The sequence below is a fragment of the Panicum hallii genome, chromosome 9, assembly GCF_002211085.1.
Source record: "Panicum hallii strain FIL2 chromosome 9, PHallii_v3.1, whole genome shotgun sequence".
In the NCBI taxonomy this organism is placed as follows: Eukaryota; Viridiplantae; Streptophyta; class Magnoliopsida; order Poales; family Poaceae; genus Panicum; species Panicum hallii.
The window spans coordinates 73,117,757-73,144,066 of NC_038050.1; the positions used below are offsets into that span (position 1 = coordinate 73,117,757).

General features: G+C 47.5%; 4 protein-coding genes across 15 annotated transcripts; 2 read left to right on the plus strand and 2 right to left on the minus strand.

Moving 5' to 3' along the window:
- The first annotated feature begins 5,445 nt into the window (after nucleotides 1-5,445).
- LOC112876020 (short-chain dehydrogenase TIC 32, chloroplastic-like) lies at nucleotides 5,446-7,561 on the plus strand. 2 transcript variants are annotated; one of them, XM_025940048.1, is made up of 6 exons: nucleotides 5,446-5,938; nucleotides 6,084-6,169; nucleotides 6,337-6,493; nucleotides 6,610-6,779; nucleotides 6,896-6,942; nucleotides 7,132-7,561. In XM_025940048.1, the coding sequence occupies exons 1-6, from the start codon at nucleotides 5,475-5,477 to the stop codon at nucleotides 7,306-7,308; spliced, it is 1,101 nt and encodes a 366-aa protein (XP_025795833.1). In that variant the 5' UTR covers nucleotides 5,446-5,474; the 3' UTR covers nucleotides 7,309-7,561. The 2 variants fall into 2 exon arrangements, with proteins under 2 accessions (XP_025795833.1, XP_025795834.1); XM_025940049.1 differs by having other exon boundaries at nucleotides 5,448-5,938; nucleotides 6,087-6,169.
- Nucleotides 7,562-9,763: 2,202 nt separating this feature from the next.
- On the minus strand, nucleotides 9,764-13,140 carry LOC112872562 (pyridoxine/pyridoxamine 5'-phosphate oxidase 2). Of its 10 annotated transcripts, none has more exons than XR_003224699.1 (10): nucleotides 12,947-13,140; nucleotides 12,823-12,872; nucleotides 12,683-12,740; nucleotides 12,553-12,585; nucleotides 12,353-12,448; nucleotides 11,897-12,064; nucleotides 11,093-11,229; nucleotides 10,601-10,708; nucleotides 10,308-10,356; nucleotides 9,764-10,198 (listed from the first exon to the last, which is right to left on the minus strand). XR_003224699.1 is itself a non-coding variant. In XM_025935596.1 (8 exons), exons 1-7 carry the CDS (start codon nucleotides 13,058-13,060, stop codon nucleotides 11,128-11,130), a joined length of 621 nt encoding a protein of 206 aa, XP_025791381.1. In that variant the 5' UTR covers nucleotides 13,061-13,140; the 3' UTR covers nucleotides 9,764-10,356; nucleotides 11,093-11,127. The 10 variants fall into 10 exon arrangements, 2 of the variants coding, with proteins under 2 accessions (XP_025791381.1, XP_025791380.1); XR_003224700.1 differs by having other exon boundaries at nucleotides 10,571-10,708; XR_003224701.1 differs by lacking the exon at nucleotides 10,601-10,708.
- Nucleotides 13,141-15,719: 2,579 nt separating this feature from the next.
- LOC112875635 lies at nucleotides 15,720-19,984 on the minus strand. Its single transcript, XM_025939559.1, has 7 exons — nucleotides 18,399-19,984; nucleotides 18,231-18,321; nucleotides 17,977-18,134; nucleotides 17,830-17,881; nucleotides 17,191-17,270; nucleotides 17,009-17,102; nucleotides 15,720-16,926 (listed from the first exon to the last, which is right to left on the minus strand). Exons 1-7 carry the CDS (start codon nucleotides 19,572-19,574, stop codon nucleotides 16,331-16,333), a joined length of 2,247 nt encoding a protein of 748 aa, XP_025795344.1. The 5' UTR covers nucleotides 19,575-19,984; the 3' UTR covers nucleotides 15,720-16,330.
- A 3,469-nt stretch (nucleotides 19,985-23,453) lies between these two features.
- Nucleotides 23,454-26,269, plus strand: LOC112878346 (serine/arginine-rich splicing factor RS31-like). 2 transcript variants are annotated; one of them, XM_025942806.1, is made up of 6 exons: nucleotides 23,454-23,637; nucleotides 23,717-23,907; nucleotides 24,339-24,451; nucleotides 24,558-24,787; nucleotides 25,502-25,820; nucleotides 26,005-26,269. In XM_025942806.1, coding segments are annotated over exons 1-5 (855 nt in total). In that variant the 5' UTR covers nucleotides 23,454-23,635; the 3' UTR covers nucleotides 26,005-26,269. The 2 variants fall into 2 exon arrangements, with proteins under 2 accessions (XP_025798591.1, XP_025798592.1); XM_025942807.1 differs by having other exon boundaries at nucleotides 23,454-23,607.
- Nucleotides 26,270-26,310: the final 41 nt, after the last annotated feature.

Consider the following 26,310-nt stretch of genomic DNA (forward strand, 5'->3'; position numbering starts at 1 on the left):
CGTCTACTTTCCGGCGTAACCGCTCGTGCGAACGACTACTTCGTCTACTTCCCAGCGTAACCGTTCGTGGGACTGCACTGCGAACATCTTCCTGCAACGACATAGTTCGGCTACTTCAAGCAAGGCCAGTCGAATAGCATGTCTATTCCAGCTGGTAACGGCGCAACCGGTGCCTCCGGCACTGGTCCCGCCTTGGGGTACTTTCTAAACCTACTCTGGTTTAATTCTTTGTTCATGCTTATTAGTGAGAATAACATGAACACGTGCACATATATTGTACACACCTTATCACTCATTTATATCATGAAATTAATATTAATATTTGGAATTAAAATATATCGAAAATTGCCTAGATTTCTAACAGGAACACTAGACGGTAGGTTTCCGCGAGTGCATGCGCTAGGTGCTCCAGCTAGTCGAGCAGCGCAGCGACCTACTGACCTGCCGTCTGCGTGCTGAACCAGAGCTGGCCATGGCCATCCATCCATTTTCCCTTCCCTTGCTCCTCGGGTCCTCCCTCTCGGTTGTCGTCGTCCTCGTCCAGCCCTCCAGTCCCCTGGTCGTTTCCTCCTCTCCAAGACTCCAAGTATATCAGCAATTGAATGCCCGTGTCCGGAGCTGTGTGTCTTCTCTCGCGACAGCCGCGCGGCATTGACTAATCCGCTGCATGATGCCAAGAAAACCCCAGCCCTACTTGATTATGTCAGCAGCGCATCAGATCAGGCATCAGGGCATGCGGCACAGTCATTTCCCCTGCGGCTGCTGCTCTGATGTCTGATCGACCCTCATCTCTGAATTCTGATGGTGGTGGTCAAAGCTCAGGTCCGTTTGGTTCATAGACTAAAATTTAATCCCATTATATTAGATGTTTGACGTCAACTAAAAATATTAAATATAGTCTAATTGTAAAAATTATTGCATAAATGGAGGCTAATTCGATAGATAAATTTATTAAATCTAATTTGATAATATTATGCTCCAGTAAATATATACTAATGATAAATTAATTAGATTTAATAAATTTATCTAGTGAATTAATCTTTATTTATGCTATTAATTTTACAGACTAGTTAGTATCTAAATAACTGATGTGACTTGAATTAAAAATTAATTTCTGGATCTAAACGCCTCGTCGCTTACCAGCACTCGGCGTGAGGCGTGTGACCAAGCAAGTGAATGGTTGTACCAGCAATGCAATGGATTGGCTGGGCGCTCGCTGGGCGGCCTGAGCCACCCTTGTCGGCTCTGAGCATTTTGCAGCGCTGTTTTCACCTTCAGAGTTCATCAGCTTTCCTTGGTAAAAACAGCGCTTGAGCTCGTGGCAGAAGGCGCGTAGGTGCCACAGAATTTACGCCCGTGATGACAGAGCCAAAGTGCGCGTGCCAGGCGCAGTACTGTGGAGAAATTACTGCCGATGCAGCTACTACTACTCGCGGGGCAGACTAGTCTGAACCAGCCACTAGTGTAGGACGGCTGCTCACCCACGGCGCACGAGGTCGCAGTCGGTTTTTAACTGCCTGCACAGAGTCTTCTCTCTTCTCTTTGTCAAAAGCCGGGTTTTTTCAAACCGCGTAGTAATCCTTTGCCCTCAATAAAAAAAGAGAGAGAAGCGTACAGTAGTCCTCGCCGCCTGAGGCTGTCGGCACCGGGGGCCAGTATCATATCCAACGTTACCAACGTAGAGAAAAAAAGACCTGCACCGAAATCTCTGTCCCATATTTACCGAAGCAGAGCAGCCTCGTCCGTTATTTCCAGCGGATGGAGAGAATCCACCATCACAACAAATGTAGCGTAGACATGTGCACCACATGCCACTCTCCACCTCGCCGCCTCTAGCCGCGCCGCCCTCACCTCATTCCCTCCACAGCGAGGAGACGCCGTCGCCACGGAGGCCATCCGTAGCCGCGAGATTTGGAGGCAGCCGCTACTACGGAGGCTGGGGTCCCGCCGCTGGAGGCTGGCGTGGCGGCATCCTGCCGCGCGAGCTGGAGGCGAGCCGGCGCGCGGCGTGGCAGGAGGAGAGCGGTGAGGCTGCGTCCGCGTCGCCCTCGTGACGGCGACCACTTGGGGCCAGAGCCGGTGGTGCCGCCGTCGCTTGGAGCTGCCCCCGCCTCCTGCCGTCCGAGCAAGCCACCGCCCAGAGGGAGAGAGGAAAGGTGCGGGCAGGCGCTGGATGGGGAGAACCTCACCACGATTTGGTTTTGGTAGCCGGTTGGAGACAAGGTGACTTGGGAGGGGACTTCACCGGTGACGGTCAAGCTTGGGCCGGCGGCAATGGCGGCCACTAGAACTCTGATACCCGGCGATTGGGATCATGCCGCCGAGCAACAAGTGGTGGAGGAGGTAGCTAGGAAGGTCTGCTAGCTGTGGACAACGGTGATTTGGTTTTGGTGGTCGGAGGTGGGAGTAATCAGCCGGCGGGTGGAGCTCTGCTCGCGCAGTTTGTTTCTGGCAGAGGAAGAAAGAGAGCAGACGAATGGGAGTGAGAACGAGCCAGGGAAATAAGAGAGGAAAGAAAAAAAGAAAATAAAAAAATAATAGTTGAAGATGGTTGAATAAAATATATGGTAGTTGGTATAGAGTATAATAAGGGTGGGAGAAATTGGTATACAGGAAAGAATCTTGATGATTAAGATAAAATATTGTTTTAAGGAAGAAAATAGAGTACGACAGGTGCGGACAGTGCCGAGCATCACGCCGTCATCCTCGTCCGGACGGCGGCGAGCTAGTAGCGTCGTGCCCTTATGTTGTAAAGATAAATACCACCGGAGCTGCAAATAATACAAGGTCTCAACACAGACAAACACACACAGAGTACATGTACATGTGCGCGGTGAATTGTCGTCGGATTTGCGAGTAGGGCTCGGTAGGAGCAATGCAAGAATCTGACGTGGCTGTCGCGTCGCAGGATGGTACGGGACGGAGGATCATACATCTCCTACAAGCCAAGGCACAAGGCAAGGCATCAAGTAGCGTAGTACGGAGTACCATCCCATCCCATCCCATCCCCATGTTGTTGTCTGCTAAGCGTATCGTCCCATCCATCAATCAGAGTTGCAAGCCGGTAGTACCAGCGTACGGTGTACGTGTACCCCGATCGACTACGACGAGGCAGGAGCCGCTGGCAGCTCATAGTCCACGACCTAGCATGGCCATTGCTTTGCTGGGGCTTCCATGCCGCAGCGACGCGCGCGTATGCATGCCCTCGAGGGGTAGGACGAGTCGCCGGCGGTCGGCCGGGCCCGGGGCAGTGGCGGCGGTGGCGCCCATGCCGATCGATCGGACCAAAAGGCCGGCCTCGCAGCTTCCTGTCTCTAATCTAATGCCTGGACTGAACCAGTGAGAGGTGTCCGTACTAGTATATACATGATGCAGCAGCAGCGTCCTCTTCTCTGTGCACGCCAGCAGCTGGCAAGCGTGCAGAGCTATCTGCATGGCTACGACGACGCTCTTACTACCTGTGTGTAGCCAGCTGGTAGCAGGAGGCGGCATTGCAGCCTTGCACAGTTGCAGCCTTGCAGCAACCGCGCAGACTTGCACCGTCGCCGAGATAATGGAGCGGCGCCGGCGCATGGATATCATCGCAACGAGATGCTCCGTCCGTCCTCGATCCGCTACACCTAGCTAGCGAGCAACGGCCTGCGTACGGTTCGGCGCTCTGGTCAACATTCATGACTCTCTCCTGCTACGAGCTCGAATGTTCCGCCGTCTAAATTAATTGATACCGAAGATTTTGAAATTACCGTGAGCATTAAATATCAGACTATATCAGTAAACTTACTAATATTATAAATTATTTATGAAAAGAGAGAACAAGAGTTTTATAGGATGAGAGAGCAGCGTCACCACTATAATATTCCTTCAGCATAGTTACCAAGTTACTGGACTTAAAGTCTGTTTAGTTCACAGGGACTAAATTTTAGCTCTGTCACATCAAATATTTGAAAATCAATTAGGCTAATTACAAAGCAAATCTATTATATAAATAGAGGCCAATTCACGAGACAAATCCATTAAACCTAATTAGTCCATAATTTGATAATGTTATGCTACAGAAAATATATGCTAATTATTGGTGTTTTACCGCCAAGCCCACGAGGGATAGCCTCGAGGTGATAGGTTTTAGATGGGGGTGTCGCCGAGACCTGCAACTCGAAAGTGCAAGAAACATAAGGGATGAGACAGGTTCAAAACAGCAAAGAGGGCAATACCCTACATCCTGTGTGGTGGTTTGTATTGTCTTAGATATGGATTGGTGGTCATTGTTTGGAGGGGTCCCTACCCGTCTTTATATAGTCTTAGGGTACAGGGTTATACAGAAATTCTAACAAGATACGAGCTTTGCAGTCCTACTCAAGTACTACTTGGGTAGTTTTTTTCTATTCCGACCAGTTATACTCCGAGTAGTTACAACATATATAATGTATGAGATATGTCTCATCCCTTATTCTAGAAAGTCTATGCCATGTGTGCAGTCCCGTGGCCCTGGGTGTGATACTAATGATGAATTAATTAGATTTAATAGTTCGTCTTGTGAATTAGTCTTTATTTATAATTAGTTTAATAGTGCCTCTAATTGGTATACAAATATCCGATGTGATCCGGACTAAGAATTTAATCCTCGGATCCAAATACTCTCTTAGTAAATATACAATGACACCTCCCACTGGGCCGACGATGTTTTAGTAAAAGTGAAATATCTCATCGAAACAGATATAATGGAGTACTTGATGATGATGATTGAGAGAGGTTGGCGGGAGAGCTACAACGATGAGTATAATATATGGAAACTATATAGGGAAACAAATGAATAGAAAGGAGGTAGCTGCGGCCACAACCAAACATGTGATGCCGCCGGCGAGGGAAGGCATCAGGTGGTGGACCTAGCGATCATTTCCACATGCACGCAGATTCGGGAGGGCGCGGGGTTGACCATACTCCTGCTGGTCATGCATTGGGGCCCCCGAGGCGCGAGCGAGTGGACCAAAACGAGCCGGTCGGTCGGCAGAGTCACTGCGGTTTTCGTTCGTTTCTTCCGCGAAAACCATACCCAAGTGGAGTGTATGATCGATCAGTAGCATGGGCGGTACGACCAATATAATCTCTGGTCACCACCGTGCCGCGCGCGGGTGCAAGAAGAGAACCGGCTGGCCGGCCGGCGCACGGCCACCGAAAAGTCGCGGGGCCAGGCTCTGCTCGACCCGTGCCGTCGTGTCGCCCGGGGATGCGCCGCCGGCTCCGGCTCCGTCGCCGTCCCCGCGGCCGCAGCCACGCCCGTGCGCGCATTTGCACGCACCGGCACGGCCGCACGGCGCGGGGCCGCAGTCAATGCCAACAATTCCGCTTCCGCCCAAAATGAAACCTTTTTCCCCGATCGGATCGTCTCTCTCTCTCTCTCTCTCTCTCTCTCTCTCTCTCTCTCTGTGGTGGTAGTAGCTCGGCTTCTTCATGCGAGGCCCCCGAGCTTTATATAAATGCCGGGTCGGCGCCTTAACTCCTCCCCCGGAGCCTCTCTCCCTCCCGTCCATCACCACCTGCTGCTCCGCGCTCGCTCGCCGGCCACGCGCCACCTGCGGCCGGCCATGCTGCAGGCGGTGCGCTACCTGCTGGGCTCCCCCGGCGCCACGGGCTTCGGCTCCAAGTCCACCGCCGAGGACGTCACGGCCGCGTGCCCGGACCTCGGCGCGCTCACCGCCATCATCACCGGCGCCACGTCGGGGATCGGGGCCGAGACGGCGCGGGTCCTCGCCAAGCGCGGCGCGCGGGTCGTCATCCCGGCCCGGAGCGTCAAGGCCGCCGAGGACATGCGCGCGCGCATCCGGGACGAGTGCCCCGGCGCGGACGTCCTCGTGCTGCCGCTCGACCTCAGCTCGCTCGCCTCCGTCCGCGCCTTCGCCGACCGCTTCCTCGCGCTCGGCCTCCCGCTCCACCTCCTCATGTACGTCCCGTCCCGACCTCCTCGATAGCGTTTCCTTTCCTTTCAAAGTTTGTTTCCACCATGAACACGTCTCTCGCTGGCATCGTTGCTGCCTGCCACACGCATGCTCGATCACTCCGGCTGAATTGACTGACGGTGGAGCTAGCAGAAACAATGCCGGCAAGTTCTCGCACGGGCAGCTGGCGCTCTCGGAGGACGGCGTCGAGATGACCTTCGCCACCAACTACCTTGGTAGGTCACGCATGCACGCACGCACATGGCGCCCGCACGTACTATCTAATCTATCTAGCTAGCTAGCACGTAGTAGCTAGGAGCTGCAGTAGCACCGATGGATCGATCGAATTGGCTGAGGATGGATGGATGATGGCTTAATTCCTCTGAATCGATCGATCAAACAGGGCACTTCCTGCTGACGAAGCTGCTGCTGGGTCGGATGGCGGAGACGGCGGCGGAGTCGGGCGTGCAGGGCCGCATCGTGAACGTGTCGTCGAGCGTGCACGGCTGGTTCGCCGGCGACTGGGCCGAGTACCTCGACCTCGTCACCCGACGCAAGATGTGAGTCACTCACCGCCCGATGTCTTGCTTGGCTTCCTCTTCCTCGCGCTAGGTGTTCCTTCACCAAATAAACCAGTGCAAGTATATAAAACCATCCAAGTACGTACATACGGCAGAGCCTACGACGCGACGCAGGCGTACGCGGTGTCCAAGCTCGCCAACGTGCTGCACACCAGGGAGCTCGCCGCGCGGCTGCAGGAGACGGGCGCCAACGTGACGGTGAACTGCGTCCACCCGGGCATCGTCAGGACCCGCCTCAACCGCGACCGCGACGGCATCCTCACAGGTAGGGTACTCTAGCTTCTTCTGCATGAGGAGCTGCCCACTCTCAACTGACGACTGATTCATCATGGAATAAAATTTCTTTTCTTTTCATTTTTTGGTGCCGGCGTCGGCATGCAGATCTGGTGTTCTTGCTGCTGTCCAAGCTGCTGAAGACGATCCCTCAGGTGATCGATTAATTAACGCGCCCTCCACCAAATCCGCTTAAATCTATGCCCCGCGCCATGTGTTGGGTCATCTCTCGCTCGCTGCTGCTCTCTGCACAACCTGCAGATCGAGCAGCGTAGCGTAGGAGGGAGAGAGACACGGTAATCCATCGGTCAATAATCCATCCATGACATCTATCGTCTGCGCAGGCTGCGGCGACCACGTGCTACGTGGCGGCCCACCCGAGGGTGGCCGGCGTGTCCGGCCGCTACTTCGCCGACTGCAACGAGGCGCTGCCGTCGCCGGCCGCCACCAACCGCCACGAGGCCGAGCGACTCTGGCGCATCTCCGAGGCCATCATCGGCGGGACGGCAGCGCTCCCCTGACATTCCCGGCGCACGCAGCAGCACCGCCGGCCCGTCCAACCTGAGTCCATGTCATGCCATGCCACGAATCCATGACAAACTCCTGTACAATACTTATACATAATAGCATACTATCTCTCTAGCTAGCTTTAATTACTCCTATAATACAAGCACTAGTATACTTACTCCAACAACTATACTGTTATTAGCAGATTAGCGAGGTACCTACCTGTAAGGCTGTATGTAACTTATTGAGGGCTGTTATTAGACTGTCTCCAGCAGCGTTATGTAAAACGTTCTGTACTCTATATATAGAGGAAGATTCCGTTCTCTATTGCTCCAGCAGCGTTCTCTAAATGGTCCTCTAAAATAGAGAACGCTACAGGTTTCCTCTATATATAGAGATTCTCTCTTCTCTTCTCTATTTTTTCTTTACGTTTCAAACACTGAATTAAATAAAAATAAAATATGTCCATAGCGTTTGAGGTATGATAAATACGTACGTACAAAAATTTGAAATAAAATACGTTTCTAATATAGGGTTTAATGTATAGAGAACGAGATTTAGAGAACGTTGTTGGAGAGAAATGAGATATAGAGGAGAGAATCTTGTAGAGAATTCTGTAAATGAAGGATGTAGAGGATGGGATTTGGAGGATATCGCTGGAGACAGCCTTAGCGATGGGTTCCCTCCCTGTCTTTCTGAAGAGAAACTAATTTCAGGCTGTATGTACCGTCTATCTGCTTTGCATTGGCCTGTGTTCTTGTGGGCGGCGACAGTGATGCATTGCACAGTGGATACGAGTGACGTGCGCTTGCTTTTGTCCAGCAGCAGCATGGATGCGCGATGATGCATGGTTCCTGTTGTCAGTGAGATACGGCCGCGCGCATGCATGCGATGCGCTCCTGTTGCATTGCATCCGCCTCTCGATCTGCAGCCCGGGCCGCTAGCTAGCTAGTTTATGTTTATCTTTATCCTTTGGTGTCAGGAAAGGTGACACGTCGAGAGCCTTGCAGGAGGCAGCATCTCCAGTTTGCGTGCAAGTACAAGCTGCTGCTGCTGCTGGTGGTGTGTGGTGCATGCACCACCGCACGGGTGGGTGGGTGGGTGATCGAGTGTGGATGGACGGACGAATTGTCTTGTTCGATTGGATCCATCGGCCATGCCACTCTCGGCCAGGCGTGCGCCCGACCACCGGAGTTGAGCCATGACCACGAACGACCCCGCGCCGTGCCAACGATTGATGGATTTGCGGCTGGGGAATTGGATGTTTCTCGGAAGGAGTTTGCTTCGCGGGATGAGACGCTGACGCCGCTTTTTTGGATGGTCTGCAATTCTTATCTAGCTTCCTCACTTTCTTTTCTGGAGGAGCGGGAGGATAATCACATCCTACCACGCACACACACACACAAAAAGGAGATCATGCATTCTGTATGGGGCAACAGCTAGGTGGTCTATCAAATTGTGGAAACCCAGATGCTTGCACGGTACAAAATCCTTCTCAAGGTGCATAGATAGAAGAGCCTCTAGATAGCATGCCTTTGCTCTAGAAAGCAGAAACTTAGGTCCACAGCTACTACACCAGTAATCACTTTGTTAGAAGGCTGAAAGCTAAGCTAAACGTCCCACCACTATTGACAGAAAATGGACATGTTAGCATATTAATTTAGGCCCGTTTGGATCACCTAGGTTCGGACTAAATTTCAGGTGACTAAACATAAAGTTTAGTCCATGCATGTTTGGATCCATAGACTAAACTTTGGATCCATGCACGTAAATGGATAAAACTAAACTTCAATCTGAATTAGGTGGGTTCCATGGACTAATGGACTAAACTTTAGTTGGGATGAAACTAAAATTTGGTCCGTCTGTTTGAATTATCCAATAGACCAAACTTTAGATCTAAAGTTTAGTCTATGGATCCAAACAACACTTTAGGTTCAGCTCAAATATTACCGGTCTTTCCCTTGCACCTTGTTGGTATAGGAGGAATGCCGGTCCTACTTGTAAGCGCAGTGTTATCTCCCTTCCCTTCTATTGGCTACTCATCCAGCACAATTTACACTAGGATTAGTTAAAGTGCGGGAAAGCAACTCGTTCATTTACGAATCCAACCTTCGCAGTATGAAACCAAGACTGGAGAAAGATCAAGGTACCTTGCGGAGAGTGGAGACGAGTGCTATCCAGTGGAGTGAGACGACTCGGTGAGTAATGTCTAGCTGTGCGTGGCCCACAGCTTCAAGGCCTTTATAGACAAACAAAGGCCCAGTAGGGAAAGGGAAAGACGAAACCATAAGGCCTTCAAGCCTTTTCTTAATGAACCTACCATTAACAACTTTGCGGCCAAGCCTTGCAGTTGACCCGCTTTATACCCAAACACGATTGTGTGCGCTGCAAAGCGCGCAGGGATAAGTGATGATGCATGACTTCTGTTCGGCACCGCAGCAATACCAGATCGAGTAGATAGAGAGAAAAAGGCTGCCAAAAGTCTTCGATGCAGAAGCTGAATACCCAATTTAACAGCCACCTTTGACCTCGCCAATCAGTGCAATGGAGTTGCACTTGACAGATCCTGAAAGGTTGCTCGTGGTTATCTGTTCCTCCTTGGTAGTGCTAGATGATCGAGTCTGCAGAACTATAGTGGTCAAGATGAACCAACCAATGGTCATATGGTCCCAAAAAATAAAAGGCTCTAGACTTGACATCGCCAAAACATACTATGCACTCCAAGTTGCAGCTGGGGCCTCAGGCAGAACATGACCACAATAGTTCACTCCATCTTTACTTTTGCGTGACAAAATGCTATTGGCACGTTTTCATCTCAAACTGTTCATAATCAGATGCTGAGATGAGCACCCACTGACCACTGGAGCCACAAGCTTCTTTCACTAATCAGTATATTGCTCTGCACTGTTACAAATAACGGGCAGGTCATGTGATGTGTTCTGCCTTAGCTTTGCAGGGTGACAGCAACCAGCTTTTGATTTGGAAGGCCGCATTCAAGGCCTGCCCAGATTACCTGAAGTTCTCCAATCGTCCAACGGCTTTTGCTCTGCCCACCAGTGCACCTGTAGACACAAAGCTTTAATGCTTCCCATATGCTGATGTTTAAGGCCAACTGTTGTTTTTTTCTCACACTGGTTACTGCCAAAGCAACAAGGTCATGGAGGTGGCATAAAGATTCAAGGGTACGAAACATAGCAGCAAGAAGAATTCTCCATTGAGACCTTATGCACAGCAGGTCAATAACAAACAGGGGTGACAGTACCAAACATGAATTACCCCATTATCCTCTTCGAACATAGAACTTACATTATCACGGAGGTTGATGCGTTCACTCCTACTGCCCTTCTCTGACCTTCAAATCCTTCAGAACCTTTGAGTTCTGATCTTCTTCAGTTGTACCCTACACTTTATCTTCTATGTTCCCGAAGGGAAGCCCCCAGTAGCATGCATATAACATAGGAGTATCAACTTTCTCATCGACTACTAATAGCCTCTATGCGCTGATACATTTAGTCAGCTGTGAGCATAGGTATAAAAAAGAGTACATGTATCCATAAGAAGCAACTTGGTGCGTAATAACTATTGGACATTTGAAGAAACCCTTTATTAAAAGTAGTTTTGAATATTACATTATACCTGTATGTTCAGGTACAATAAATAATAAATCACTGTGATTCCAACAAAGCATTCATGACATCTCAAATTTATGAGCATCCAAAAGATCGCAAACGTATAAATGACACTCACATAAACATTCTGAAAGTGTATAAAAAAAAACAATCATGATAGCTTTCATACCTTAAGAAGTTCACAAACAAACTTCTAACAGCAGTTTATGGACTAACTTTTTCAGCCATCCAATCAACGGAGCCATCATCCTTGTGGCTTCTTGTGAATATCAACCTCTGGTTGCTTTTTAGATTCAAATAATCAACCTAGGAAATAAGCACAATATAACTTGATCATCAGATGATTATAAATCATGGAAAAGACTCCTTGTATTCTTAACAAAAGTTAGCTCTTGATCTTGCAAATTTCTTTACAATCCGAATAACCAAAATACCAAATTCCGGATTCAACAAAAATACCAGTCCAAGTCGTGGTTCCTATTGGGACTTGGCAGTACCGAAGTAACAGTTCATAGCTGGTTCACAAGAAACTATTATTTCCCAGGTGGCCTGGATTGGGACTTTTAAATGAACAAATAAATTATAGAAAGCTACTATGTTTTGCCAGAATTTTTCAGATATTTTGGTAGTTATAATGGCAGCACCCACTTAGCAGGGAACCAAAACAATATAGCATTGAGATAGCAATACAAAATAAGTTTGAGCTCTATTTGGCACAAAAATAGAAAAGGTGGTTGGATCCAGTACAATATAAAGTATATAATTCTGAGTTTAAACAACTTCTGCCAGCATTATTATTTGGTTAGTACTGAATAGCTAGTTCCTATCAATAGCCAAGCTCAAGTTTTAGATCCAGCATGAAAACATTAAACACGGCACTTCTCCTTAAGTTCAGTAAGCACATGCTATAGCGAAACATGTGAAACCTAACAAAGTTGGGGGGGGGGGGGGGTGGTGGAGGATGATGCCTAACCATTTCTGGATCAAGAACCAGAAGGCAAAAGGCTTCTACTGGGACAGCTGATGGATCCAGATGAACATCCTTAACTTGCTCGTCATCTATAATGGGAACACCTGGCTGAGGTCCCAAGTACTGCAATCTTGACCTTACTGAGCTCGCGAACCAGGCTTTCTCCCTGTTCTGCAAAACGAAGTGATGGACCATTGCTTAGCGTTCACCATGGATTGAACATAGATCTCCCCGTTTATAAGCAATAGCATAATACAGTAAAAGATAATGCTATCACGGATAAGCACATACGAAAGTTTAGGTGACAGGAACACATCTCTCAGTCTTAGTACATGAACAGACCTCAAGAGTGAACATGAAGTGAAGCTAAACTAAACTACTAGAACAACTGCCTGTTGTCAAAGTAACTGAACCTGCACACTGATATCTAATGTATCTCGCTATATAGCATAAAATAACCTGGAGCTTGGCAGGGTCTGCACTGGAGCCATCAATCGCATCAATGCTTCCACTGATACGGAATTGTTCCCAGCTGTCTGCGAAGTACCAACAAATCTGCAGGATCATACAAGATCAGACCCTTCTCTATATGAACTTGTCATATATATTCATTATTGGACTATACAGAGATATTTATGTGAGGATTCTTTAGAACGCACCTCTCCAAAGGGACAATTCCTTATCTCACCAATCTGTTCGATCAAAATTTTGTACATGGAAGGGTATTAATATTAGGGAATCAGTGAGCAGGGGAAAAGAAATGATAAATCAACAGTGCTAGCAACACACCTTGTTGCTTCGGGCATCTGTGTTAATCTGAATCTTATCAGAATGTTCCTGGAAACCCCTAATAGCAAACTCAAATTCAAGATAAAAAGGGCGAAAAAGTATGGAGGGGGAAGTGGGCAGAACCGCGCGCCCGCGGATACCTGAAGACGACGGTGCGATTCGCGGGCCTGCCGCCGGCGCCCACCGTGGCCTGCGACGAATCGACAGCTCAGCGAATTTCATTTTCCCCAGTACGGAGGAGGGCAACAGGTGATCGAAGCGTACGAGTTGGAAGTAGGTGGAGTGCCTGAGGTGGGCGTTGGCGTCCAGCGCTCGCTGGAGCAGCGCCCTCCAGGGGCTCGAAAGCGCCGACGCGGCGGCGGCGCCACCGCCGGCCATCTCTCTGCTTGTCGCCGCTTCCGCTCCTCTCGCCGCCGCGCGCTTTCAGGAAACGCGGAGGCGGGTGCAGATTAGCGGACCAGATTCGTTCGCTGCCGTGGGTCCCACACGTCAGTGAAGGGTAACCACTGTGCTGTCGTAGCATCAGTGATGTGGCCATACTGGCATGAACGATGAACCATCTCATCTTCAGGAATACAGAAACATTTCAGTGATGTGGCATACTTGATAACTAATCTCCGTGTTTTCAAAACACTTTCATTGTTTACACTTTTTGTTTTCAAAATCCAAATGGTTCAGTTTTAACTCTAGAAAAAAAATATTTTAGATAACTTTGTCATTTCCTTCTTGAGAAAAAGTGAATCACGCTGACTTAAGATGACCAAATATTTTTAGAAACGTATATTAGCACTAGGCTTTCGGCAAAAAATCTCGGACCTGTTTGGATCCTTACAATTGAATTCCATTCTAATAATCATAATCTAGATATAAATTAATTAAGCTAATATAGTTGTATATTATTATTGGCGATATAGGAGAGATACTTATACACTGCACTTTTGCTATAGGGAAGCGAACCGAAGAGTATGCATAAATTGTATATTAGAAACATACCATGAGGATCTATATAATTAATTTCCATCTCCCACCTTCATAAATTTGAGATAAGTTTATATATATATTTTGAAAAGTTGTAGAATACTATATTTCAAGATAAATAGCCTATTCTATTAAGTAGATTCCAATTCCTCAAAATGAAAGGATCCAATCGAGATCTCAGAAGAATGTCATGTGGTAACGACGACTGAGAATACATACCCTCCAAACAGCTATGAGAACTTTGCTTTTGATCACTTGTCAGCCGGAACCGGAAAGCGCAGCGCATACTACCACCCGTTTCTGGATAGTGTGTCCTGGGGGAACTCGCTGCCATGATCCTTGCTTTATATTGATATTATGTATCAAGAAGAAAAGCAGGCAGGGGAGATCCCATCATGTTGAGCATGGCACCAAGTACACCTAAACAGTACCAGCAGCAACTCCACCCATCACCTGTGGTCTTGTGCCAGAGCCCAGAAGAGGTTGCAGCTTGTGCAGTGGATTACACCACTTCCCACAGTGGGATGCAGCGCGGTATGTGCATCTTGCCACTTTGGCGTGTGTGGGGGGTGGGGCGCTAATGATCCAGATAAACAACTAATCATCTTTTGGCTATCAACAATAATATCGGTGAAATATAATTATTCATGCTGCATTACAGTATAAAAAGGTACTCTACCATACTATATCATACTACAACCACAACAATTATTAGCCTTGTTCAGAACTGTGTCACCTGACGGCGCATTCTATACGAGTGCGTCCAGAAAAGCTAGTTCTCGTGTTTGTCGTTTGGAGCCCGTGTCCTGATCGTTGTCGGTGTAAACAAATTACATCTGGTGTAGTTTTTTACTGACGCCAACATTCTAAACACCGTTAGATTTATTATTTATTAATTTAATATGGTTTAGCTCGGCCCCCTAAATTTGATTCCTGCTCCGCCACTGCCTCCTCCGTTCATTCCATGGGAGTGGAGGCCACTCATGGCGGCCTGACAAGGAGGATAAGCTCAGCTTCAGGCCTGCCTGTACGGCTAGCGGTATGGCTGGCTGCTGCACCCTCCATGGCTCATGACACCTCAAATCGTAACGAGGAACGCGCGAGGACATCTGAGCAGCATAAAGGAAAGCACACACAATTTGAACCAGCCCATCACCTCACTTCTCCTGCGCATGGCGGCGGGTCCACTCCTTGGCCGGGACCGGCGTTCACAGACAAAGGGAGCGTCTCGTCTACCTCGAGACAAAAACTTCCTTCAGGAGAGGGGGGGGACCTTCTCAGATGCATCATGACAGGAGTGAGTGCGAGCGTACTGTTCCAGGCATCTCTGAAAATTACAGTTGCTGGCTTCACCCTTCACCTCACACGGCCGTGTCCCCCCCACCCCAAGGGGTCGCGCGCGGCATGGGGATCGTCAGTGTCAGTCACAGGCTCACAGCCGCGCGGATCCATCGTCCCCCATCCCCAGCACGGCCACTGGAACATCATCATCTGCTGGATTAAACGAGGCAGGCCTCAGGACAGCGTCGAGATCGACGATGATCATTTCACCGAGCTGGGCATGGGCACAGGCACTGGCGGCACTGGAATGGCATCATCACCTTGAGGGCAGCTCCTGCCTGAGCCTTGCTTGGCAGAAACATTTTTTACAACTGCACTGGGCATGTCTCTTCAAACACACGGCCCATGAGCAATGTTCGCTTAAATTTCAACAAACCCTTGCTCCTGAATTTGGGAGGAAATTGACTTCTAAATCTTGAATGGAACAGGAAGCTTTACGACAATGTGTAAAATACAGGGCAGAAGGTAATAAATTTTTTTGTCGAATATCAACTTCCTGGGCAGAGATGACACCAAGATGCTGAAGAGAAACAAAATGGACATGACAATGCAGGAGAGTAAAAGGCCAAGATCTGAACATGGCCCCCAGCTTTAAATCGCCGTGGCCACGAGTCCCCATGCTCCCATACCCATCAGAGAGCCAACTGCACCATCCCTATCCAGAAAGGCCTGCACAAAGGTCCCCCACAACCACCTAATCGTGTCCATCACAAAGCAATGGCATCTCCAACACACAAAAAAATAGAAGCATCAGTTCATCATAAAGGCAGGCTATGATGTGAACGATGATGGCATGTAAACAAATCAAATGAATCCAATCTGTGCACCCCCCGAACTGAATTTTCCTATACAACAGTGAACTCTACCTCTACCTCCCCACTAGCCTTGTCGACCATCTCGGATCAGGGCAAGGGGACTTAGAATGGGCAAAACTATGTTTATCCATCCACTATATATTTACGAAGGACCCCCGAGGGAGCAAAAACAAAGAAAAGGAACAACATCAAAGCACTGCCCGAACCCCACTCATTGAGCAAAGTTTGGTTTGTGAGGCGATCCATCTTCTCCGGGCCTCCTACAATGTGCCGACGCTGTCGAGATCTTGCAGGACCACTGGACTACATACAACTTCTGGACCGCAAGCAATTCAGTACAAGCACCCAAACATGTGACTGTTTTATTTGTACTGTAATCATGATCTGGACGAGCGTCAACTTCAGCCAACCAAGCTTCTAGAGGCATAAAAGTTTTGTAATGGGCTTCTCAGCTGCCGTCTCTTGGATATCCACTGATCAAGCAACAGCGAAAAGATGCATGCCTTGCACCATGTCACACTTGCACAGGCAAACCATAATTCTGGAATGACCTGATGTGGCCATCCCAACTAGCGGTGACTATGACCTGACCCCAAGAATGCGTGTTTGCTCTCTGGCAAGAAGTCTTCAGGAACTTATACTGAGATTTACGCAAGGTGGATGATGGAGCCACTGAATTGGATGGTAGCTGCTCTTCAGGCCATGTCGCTGTTCCCCTTGGCATCGACTCAGCAAAGAATGTACTACTAAGAGTGAAATTGCCAGATGGCAATTGATACAAGCTATCACCTTCAAACGAATCTTCAGCATGGCAGTATGACGTATATTCTTGCAAGTTGTGAATCTCATCAGAGACCTGTTGCCGTAAAGAAGGGATGTTGCAAGCCAGAGAAATAGAACTCTTTGCAGGTGAGGCGTTCCATGGTATTGCAACAGACACATCATTGCAGAAGAAGCGCTCATATGACCATATGGTCTTTGAACGGCTTGTGACAGGGGCAATTTGATTTGCATAATTCCACATATAGATACTGGAGTCATCGCTAGCAGAAATAATGTGATCTCCATCTGATGTGAATGATGCAGCAGCTTGACTTGAACTTCGCAATCCTGGGATCAAAAAAAGGCATGTTAACTTAAGGGGTCAACACTGAAACACTTCTAGAAGTAATCTTACAAGAGCTGTTAGTACCTTTGTAGTTGGAAACTACATGAACCCCATCGAGAATGTGAACTTGGGAGTGACCAGACGTCACCATCAGTTTCTTTGGATCAGATGGGCAATACTGTTCATGCAAGCAGTTAATAATCTGAAAATTCAATGTTAAAAAAAAATCAAGTGCACAAGAGTGGGCAAGGTCAATAACTCCATACCTGGAAACCAATTATTCTTTTAAGTGGAGATTTCTTTCTGCCATACAGGGGGACTTGGGATTCCAGCTCTAGATGATTTTCTGAATAATGAATTAGAAATCAGATACGGAGATGCTTTGATTAACATCATACTTCAGCACATTAAAAAATGGCAGCTAAAGAAATTATAATTCTTGTACTCAGCTCTTTGCAATGATGCCTTTCTAAGGATTTCAAAACAAGTTTACTATTTTCCAAATTTTACCATATTCAACAAAATTATGATTCCAGTTTACTTTTCATCCATGCACCCTTCAACAAAATTCTTGAAGAGATTATACCAGAAAGGAAACTGAACACGGCTGCTGCAGGATATTAAGTTTTGTATGCTTAGATAGATATGAGATAATATATGTAGCAACGAGAGGTTAGCAATAGGCCAACCTTCACTATTCTCATATCAAGGACGAAACGTGATATTACCATCATTGGCAAATTGCATATGCATCAATGGTGTCCACATGAAACAAGATGATATTGACATATTAACAAACAAATGCTGTTGTTGTTTGAAACTACTTCTACAGGCATTAGTTTATTGATAATCAGAAAGTGCACAAACATCAAGTGAGTCTCGTGAACAGAATAATTAATGATTACCTGATGCGTCATAGTAACTGCAGTTTCCTGTTAATGACCCAACCACTGCGCCCTGAAGAAAGCAGCACAAGTATGAACTATTAGCCTTCAGGTGCATAAAACAATTACTTGGTAAAATTTGATTATTGCAATGATATTTGAACAAACCTTTCCATCAGGGCTGTAACAAACTGCAGTGACTATCTCTTTGTTGTCAGCCCAGTCCACAACTTGGCATCTAGGAACATCCCAAATTCGTACCATCCCATCAATACAACCACTGATGAAATAATCACCATTGGTAGGTTTAAACTGGATGCATGTCACTAAATAACAGAAATACCCAAACATGTCAGAGTCAGACGCCAAAGAACTAGGCCGAGTGTAATCAAGCAGTAAACAGGGAAGGAAAGATGGTTTACCATAGTTATTATGGGAGAAAACCTTCAGACAACTATTGCACCCGACCTTCCACAATCGAACAGTTTTATCCATGGATGCAGAAAGCAATTCCTGCGTAAATCAAGAAAAAATTAGATGACCAAAACAGCCACAGGTGCATAGAAACACACTATTTAACTGAAACTCACCCTATTTTTTGACCATGAAAGATCCAAGATGACATCATCATGCCCATGAAATTCATGCACAGGATCCTCAGATAGCGCAAAGGTTCGGTGAGGAATCACAACACAGGCTGGATCTGCAGCCCCCTTTGAACTCTTGCTATGCTTGCCCTTACCCCCTTCGCAGGAATTGATGGGAGCCAATTCAGAGTTTTCATTGACTGTGAAGAACACACATGAAGGATCGTCCTCAACAAAATCATGATCATCAGGCCTCTTGCCTTCCACCACGCGCCACACACGAACAACCCCATCCTCACCTCCAGTAGCCAGATATTGGCCATCAGAGCTGAACTTCATGGTCAAAATAGCACCTTCATGCGCCTTGATGACTTGGCCCTTGTACACTGCAGATAATTCCTTTGATCGCTTCTTGTAGGGTCTCACCTTGACTCTATCAACCTTCCCAGAGCAACTCCGGCGAGAACTAGATGATGTCGAATTGATCTCATCGTCTTCCTCTGCATCGCCAACACAAGCACCAATGCCCAGCCTTCGCAGCCATCCAAGTCTTTTCCTCCTCTTTCTCCTCATCACAATCTTCTCCGGGGTGGAAGGTTCATCCGAATCGTCCACCCTCTGCATCAGCTCACGGATGAAAGGTGATGAGCCAAAGGTCTGCTCGAATTCTGCTGCAGTTACTGTCCGGTTGGATCGCCTCTCCCTAAGGCTCTGGAAGCTCCCATCCTTACCCATCTCGTCGACCACAAACACTGTGCCATCGTCCAGGTTCTTGAAGACGCACTCCAACTTCAAGCCCTCCATGCCAGCACCATCGTCACCGGATGTTGTCGGCTCCCCACCCCTACACGCAAAGGTAGGGGCGGCTGAGTACAACTCGGCACTGGGGCTGTTCGGTAGGATCTCTTCGGTGGCCTCAGGCTTCAAGCACGGCTCGTCGTCTGCCCGAGCGCCGTTGGATTTAGAATCCAAGAGGCCCAGGGACTTGACGAACCTCTGGCGGCGCTCCTGGACGCTGCACGGGTCCCTGACCCAGACCTCGAGCAGCGACTCGTCAAAGAGCCACCCATCGTCGTGGCGGCCGGAAGTCACCGGCGACGAGATGGACGCCGGCGATAGGACCTCCCTCGAGTCAAAGAACTCCTCTTGCTCCTCCCCGGCACCCAAGAAGCGCGCCATGGACACGGTGGTCTCCGGGAGTTCAAGCACTCGCGAGGCAGCGCTCCGGCCGCATCAAGGAAGAGGATTTCGCCGGCGACGGCAGCAAGCGAAGGGTACGGGCGGATCTCGCGGTTCTTGGATCTCGGGCGGGAGAGTCGCGCGTGCTTCCCCTTATGGCGCGCCCACCGCGGCTGGCGTCCTACCTCTCCGGTCCTTGCTTCTTCTCCCTCTCTCTCCGCTTGGGGATGGATGATGATGGACCAGTTGGGTTTCGGGGGTTCTCGCAACTCTCAAGAAGGGAACCAACCAACACCAACCAAAAGCTAATGAGTGGAGAAGAGTAATAAAAAGCAGAGGAGGACGAGGGAGACGGAGGAAAGAGAGCGGGGGCGACGGGTGATGCTGGAATGGATGGGGACCGCGATCTCTGGGATCGGTTGGGAACAGGAAGGAGGATTTGGAGGCTCGCTACGCCAGGGAGGGGACGGATCTTTCGCTTAAGAAATTCTTTATATATATATATATATATAGCATCCCGATCTCCATCGCTCGCTGTTAAGCACTGCATCTGCATGCCACTAATTGTCTTGGTGTACGTGCAGCAGCACTATACACAACAGTGGTGCTATGCTAGCTAGCTCTATATCTGCATCAGGAAGCAAAGCCCGCGTGTGTTTACATCATGCAAGACAATAGCCAAAGTCGCAGCGTTGTGATGGTCGTTGGAAAAGGCGTTGTTATGGTGTGAAACCGCTGGTCTTCTTTGGAAGGTGATTAGCAACCCGGTCGTCAGACTTTCAGCTTTGACCAAAAAACAAATTAGCAATCAAACTGGAGTAGTAGGATGCATGCGGCCAAATGAAGACAGTTCCCAGGATTAGAGGGACCTGACGACAAATGATCAGTGATGTGATTTGACCTGCAATATAAGGTATTATCAATGGTAGCTAGTAGCTAGGAAGTAGCACGCAGCAGCTACGACCAGATCGATTATTGAACAGTCTCCCTGATGACTGCGTTTGACTATCTGCGGCTGATAGATGGAGCATTCGTTTCTACTGTTTTTGGACAAGGATACAGTTTGCTCTTTTTTTTTTCAAAAGAAGAAGAAGAAGGAGGAGGATACATACAGTTTGATCATCTACTTGCTACAATTTGTTAGAAGGATACATACAGTTTGTTCATCTACCTGCTACAATTTGATATGCTACCTTGATTTTCCATCTTCCATCTGCTCCGGTACGTAGTTAGTGTCTGAGAAACTTCCTGCGCCTAGATGATGGCTAGCTACTATAGGTCACTTTCTCTTGTGTCACAAACTGAAAACTTGATGATCTGTAGATCTTTCTTTAAGCACATCTTTCCAAATTTGACTGTTAATTATTCCGCATAGATAGGTTCCTTTCCTTTCCCACCAGAAGTTTCCCAGAGAGTCATCACCCGACCATTCTGCATGCCATGTTAATTAAGACAAACCCATTTTTCGAGTACATATATCCTCCTCCTTTCTCCCATGCAATTTATGAAGTTGAAATAGGTATGTAGCTTTCCCACTGCATCCAGAATATGTAGATCAATAGAAGACTTTTCCATTACAATTGCACATGATGGAGTAACATGATTATACACACGTACTTGAGCTGCAAAAATCAATTAGTACATACTGCAGCTAACATGCATGCTGCTGACAGCTAAAAGAGAAATATCTAAGTAGATTACTTTGTATTAATTCAATTCCTGGCATAGCAATACCACCAACCGTACGTACGTACAGCTGCCATGCTATTACAGTTGTACATATACTTCCATGTGCCATCATGCATTTTCTGATGATTCAACAACTTAACTATCAGTACTAGCAGGCTCTAGTACTTGTCCTCCTCTCCTAGCTAAACGGCAAATGGAATTCCACTGGCACGTACTCTGAAACCAGCTGATTAAGGAGCGAGGAAGCTATAGGGTCTCGGTGATCACCGGCAACCACGTTTCTAATGAGGTGGGTCTTTGGTACTGTTTGTCCACAAAATTATTCCCTAGCTAGCCCACGGAGCAATCATATGATGCTACATCACCTAGATAGTTTTCTTAAGTTATTCACTGGCTAGTGTCTTGCGCTCTAATCAAGATGCAGTGTATGTAGTAGTAGTGCGCTAACACAGGAGTGAGATGATTAAATAATAAATAAGCAAGAAACCAAGTGCGACGTAACATGGTACGTACCTTCCTCGATCAGTGAAACTAATAGCTCGATTTTTTTTTTTTGAAACGACTAAGCTGAGGAGGAAAAAAACAACAACAGAAATTAGTAGGAAAGCTGCTTGGTTGGAATTGAACACGCAATGCAAGTACAGCATTGTCACCAGATTTGGCTCCCAGCGCTGCTAAGCACGTGTATTAAGGTTTTCCTGCCTTCGCCCCCCTCTTGTTTATTACTACTTACTTGGAGAATCGCTCACCTCTCGCCGAGCTTGCATAAGCGGAAGAGAGCTAGTATAATTAAGCTGTGTTGGCATCTGTCATGGTGGTATGGTATCGCCGCCTAGTACGGCTCTCCTGCATCCATGCATGTGAGGTGTTGCAGGCTAGCTAGCTAATTACTGCAACTTGATTAATCTGCCGACGTGTCATCTCCTGGCGGGTTCACCTTTTATTTTTTTTTTACGAAGCCTGGTTGGGGGCTAGCAGCTTCACAAATTATTGAGCCGCTGCGTGCCTGTGTATCATATATATGATCGATCGGTCCAAAGCTAGCAGATAGATATAGCCTGTAGTGGTGGCTTGGATCACTTGTTGGCCCCCCAGCTGGTAGTAGTAGTAGTAGTTGCAGCACTGTTGCTTGCGACTGTTCGCTGCTCGCATCGCATGTGCTTCTCATCAAGCTCTGCTCGATCTTCGGCCCACGCATGGCAGTGTAGCTAGACGACGGCAGATTAGAGCAGGCGCGCGCCTCCGGCCTAATCCTAATTCAGCTGCACTGCACGCCATCAGCATTATTATCGATCAGCTGCGTGTTTGGGAACTCCCGGGCCGGGTTAAAGTTTCCCTTCCCCCAGCCTGTAGAGGTACATAATCTATTTATTTGTTATGATATAAACACATATATATAAAAAAAAATTCATTGTAGCTACTACTACAATAATATAATAATATATGTATGTTATAAGATAGGGTATATCTGATCCAACGAAAGGTACGCACGAGGTGTACGTGATCGCGCTTAGACCACCATCAGGACCTAAATCTATCATTTAATGCTCTTCCGAACCCTTTACACTCAACCACCACTACGTCCTATCATCGTTTTGGGCAGATAGCCAGGCCAGCTACCGAACCTGCTGCAGCCTGCAAGGTGAGCCCTTGGATGAGCGCGAGGTGGTTGCCGCCATGCGTGCCTTGCAATCCAGTACGACGGTGTACAGTGAAATGATTCTCTGGGGGCTGTGGCTTGGCCGCTTGGTTTAGTTTGGAGTCTAGTTAATTATCGGCCGGAGAGACAAGTGGTCGATCACTTGAGCTAGTAGTAGCTTGCTTGGTAGCAGGCCGGGGGCTCGATCTTCCAAACTTTGGTCGCTGGGGAATCAGATCACCTCTCAAGTCTCACCAGTCAACACACCTAGACCATAAAATCAGCACACGTATACTTTTATGTCGTGGCTGGAGAGGTGATTTCCCTGCTGCCAGCGAGTGCTGTGAAGGATTTATCAGGAAGACGAAACCGAAAGAGAAAATGTCTAGAGCCTATATTGTTGGAGATTATAAAAGCTTTTGAATTTGGCCCAGATCCTAATGGGCTGTAAGGCCCAGAGCTTCCGGGACGTTAAAGCTACAGGGCCGCGGCCCACGAACAAATGGCCCTTTTCCACCTTCCTCTCGCATCACATCGCCGTATCGCTGGCTCTCACATCGCTGCCAGTTTCTTCACCCGCTTCTTCCTCAGGCTTTGCGACCGCTCTCTCTCCCGGTCTCCCCCTCGCTGCCTTCCATTCCGGTCTAGGGTTTATACCATTCGCCTCTCGCCCCCCCGCCTTCCGAATCGCCGGCGTCTCCGCAGGTTGGTGCCTGCCAATCTATCGAGCTAAATGTTATCGCCGCCCTCAAATCCTCTCCCATGGAGTTCCGTTGCTCGATTCGCTGGTAATCTTAATTTTATTTTTGTGTAGGTCGCCGCGCCCAAAGGGGACAAGAGGGGTTTTGGGGCGGACGGCAGGAGTGTCAGGTGCGGTTGAGAGAGAAGGAGGGGAGACCATGAGGCCGGTCTTCTGCGGCAACTTCGACTACGACACGCGACAGTACGACCTGGAGGGTCTCTTCTCCAAGTACGGCCCCATCCGCCGCATCGACATGAAGTCAGGTATCCGATCCCATCCCTCCCCTGCCTCTCCTCCTTAATTCTCCGCTGCTCAAATTTAATAGAGGTGGGGAAAATGCTGCTTGTCTCGCCACCTACACAAGTGCCTAATTAACAGTACTAAATCTGTGCGTCCTGACTCTAATCCTAAAATGCAGTGTCTGGAGTCGCGTTATGAAATGAATATCTGTATCCTAGAATTCCGAAACCAGTCTTGCTCTAGACCTATTTACAGCATATACGTATGGTGCAATTATCTCCCTGCTATGCCACGATGCCTAATCATCCAGTGCATACGTTGCCACTGGGCATTTGCATGTTTGCAACTTCGTATTCGTCCTTGATGTGTATTTACGACTAGCTCTGGTGTGGGGAAGGGAAATCCTGAAAGTACTTGCTCAATTTCTTCATCAATGTATATGTATCTGTTGTAGGTTATGCTTTCATTTACTTTGAAGATGAGCATGATGCAGAGGATGCTATAAGGCGCCTCGACAATGTGTCTTTTGGCTATAACAGGCGCAGGCTCTCTGTAGAATGGTCGAGGGTGATTTCTTGTCTCTACCCAACTGTCATATTTTCGCATTTTCATTTCTTTATGACCAACATCAATGAATTTGCCAATCACCATCGTTCATATGTTTTAATTCCAGCAAGTTGAACCAGTGTCAAGGAGCCGTGATAGGCCTGCTGGGGATGTAAAGCCAACTAGAACTCTCTTTGTTATCAATTTTGACCCCATACGCACTAAAATTCGAGACATTGAGAGGCATTTTGAACCATATGGCAAGATTACAAACATTCGTGTTAGAAGGAACTTTGCGTTTGTACAGTATGAGACACAAGAGGAAGCTAGTGCTGCTGTCAAGAACACTGATAAGAGGTACGCTTCCATATGTTGCCCCTAGCCATTCGCCCATTTTCCAATCATTAGTGTGTTTTTCGATTGCTATTACTCCCAGTTCCATGCTCAATGTTTTCCCCCACAGCCTTCATTTTCGCCTGAATCATAAGCTGCTTCTACATTATAACCAGCAGAATCTTTTTTTAATGAACTAGATATTATCCCTTGTTCCTGGATATTTTTACTTATTCTGATGATTGTTTATGAATAAATGTCACACATTATGTTGATTTATCCAAATGGCCTCCTCCCTAGTGTAGTTGCTTAACATACATTATTCCTTTAATAAACTAGATTAGAGTCAACATGGAAATAATAAATACACTGCATCTGCTTACGCCCTCCAGAATGCTCTGTTTCCTTGAGCATTACTATGCATGCTTTACAAATTTATTTGACAAATGGATACGGCAATTTTTCCTTGAAGTGATACTTGTTCTTCTTTTGCATCGTTTCATTCTGTTCTGATAGCCATTTGATGCATTTGCACATACATTGTTTCCTTCAAATGAAAGTCAGAATTTTTGGATCTTAAATTTCTAGAAGTTTGCCAGAATCCTGTTTTTCCTTTTCTTGCATTGCAGCAATAGTAGGCATAGTGGTTCTCTTATGGAACGTTATGCTCTTTGTTTTCTTAAACTTTTTCACATCAAATTTCCCCTGATTGGGTGTATTCCTTTGTTTGCCGTGCAGCACAATATTGGACAGGGTGGTGACAGTTGAATACGCCTTCCGGGATGATGACAATGAAAGAGATGACAGATACGGCAGCCCCAAGCGAGGTGGTCATGACAGGCGTCGCGGTAGCCCCTACATGCGCTCACCTAGCCCAAGGTACCGAAGGGACTACAGTCCAAGTTACGATCGGCGCGGGCGTTATCCTGGGTATGATCGACGTGATGGAGCAATGTATGATAGGAGAAGCCCAGTATATGATCGTTACGACAGGGGCAGAAGCCCTGCTTATGATCGCTATGATAGGAGGAGAAGTCCTGGTTATGATCAATACTAGGTAAGAAGAATTCTGTCAAGTTCTATATTTCAGCTGAACAGCTAATACGCTGAATCGCTGAGGTCCCCCCACCCCCACCCAACTGGTATAACTTTGAAGTGCTTATTTCTTATCATCTCAGCTATGTCTAATTCTTTTATCATCTTTGGTTTTGCTTTTAACCCTTGCTCAACATCTTTTGTAGTTGGTTGATCCTGAAGAATCCAGTAAGGAAGTGGCAGGCGACATGATTTTCCTGTGCCAAGTATACTTGGAGCTGCCTTGGTGTCCCAAAATAGCGCAACAGTGTAACGTGATTCTGTAGTTTCTGTTGTTGATAGGAACAAGTATCGTATGCTACATGGATTGCTTGCCGTTGCCACCTTGCCTATTTCAAGTATAATTTTTGGCGCTGATATTGGAAACCTGACCAGCTTTTACACTGAATCTATGCATTCACATTTCTCACTTCACTTCTGAGGCCGTGAGGTGGGTGAACTGAGAACTGCTG

Excerpts from the sequence above, each read along its gene's own strand:
- LOC112876020 (XM_025940048.1), top strand. The coding sequence starts at position 5,475 with ATGCCGGGTCGGCGCCTTAACTCCTCCCCCGGAGCCTCTCTCCCTCCC. Across the intron at positions 5,939-6,083 it reads CTCCCGCTCCACCTCCTCAT|CAGAAACAATGCCGGCAAGT; the intron begins GTACGTCCCGTC and ends CGGTGGAGCTAG. Across the intron at positions 6,943-7,131 it reads TGCTGAAGACGATCCCTCAG|GCTGCGGCGACCACGTGCTA; the intron begins GTGATCGATTAA and ends TCGTCTGCGCAG.
- LOC112872562 (XM_025935596.1), bottom strand. The coding sequence starts at position 13,060 with ATGGCCGGCGGTGGCGCCGCCGCCGCGTCGGCGCTTTCGAGCCCCTGG. Across the intron at positions 12,741-12,822 it reads AATCGCACCGTCGTCTTCAG|GGGTTTCCAGGAACATTCTG; the intron begins GTATCCGCGGGC and ends GTTTGCTATTAG. Across the intron at positions 12,449-12,552 it reads GGAATTGTCCCTTTGGAGAG|ATTTGTTGGTACTTCGCAGA; the intron begins GTGCGTTCTAAA and ends ATGATCCTGCAG.
- LOC112875635 (XM_025939559.1), bottom strand. The coding sequence starts at position 19,574 with ATGGCGCGCTTCTTGGGTGCCGGGGAGGAGCAAGAGGAGTTCTTTGAC. Across the intron at positions 17,271-17,829 it reads CAGTTACTATGACGCATCAG|AAAATCATCTAGAGCTGGAA; the intron begins GTAATCATTAAT and ends TTCATTATTCAG. Across the intron at positions 17,103-17,190 it reads AAAGAATAATTGGTTTCCAG|TATTGCCCATCTGATCCAAA; the intron begins GTATGGAGTTAT and ends TTGCATGAACAG.
- LOC112878346 (XM_025942806.1), top strand. Across the intron at positions 23,908-24,338 it reads CCGCATCGACATGAAGTCAG|GTTATGCTTTCATTTACTTT; the intron begins GTATCCGATCCC and ends TATCTGTTGTAG. Across the intron at positions 24,452-24,557 it reads TCTCTGTAGAATGGTCGAGG|CAAGTTGAACCAGTGTCAAG; the intron begins GTGATTTCTTGT and ends TTTTAATTCCAG.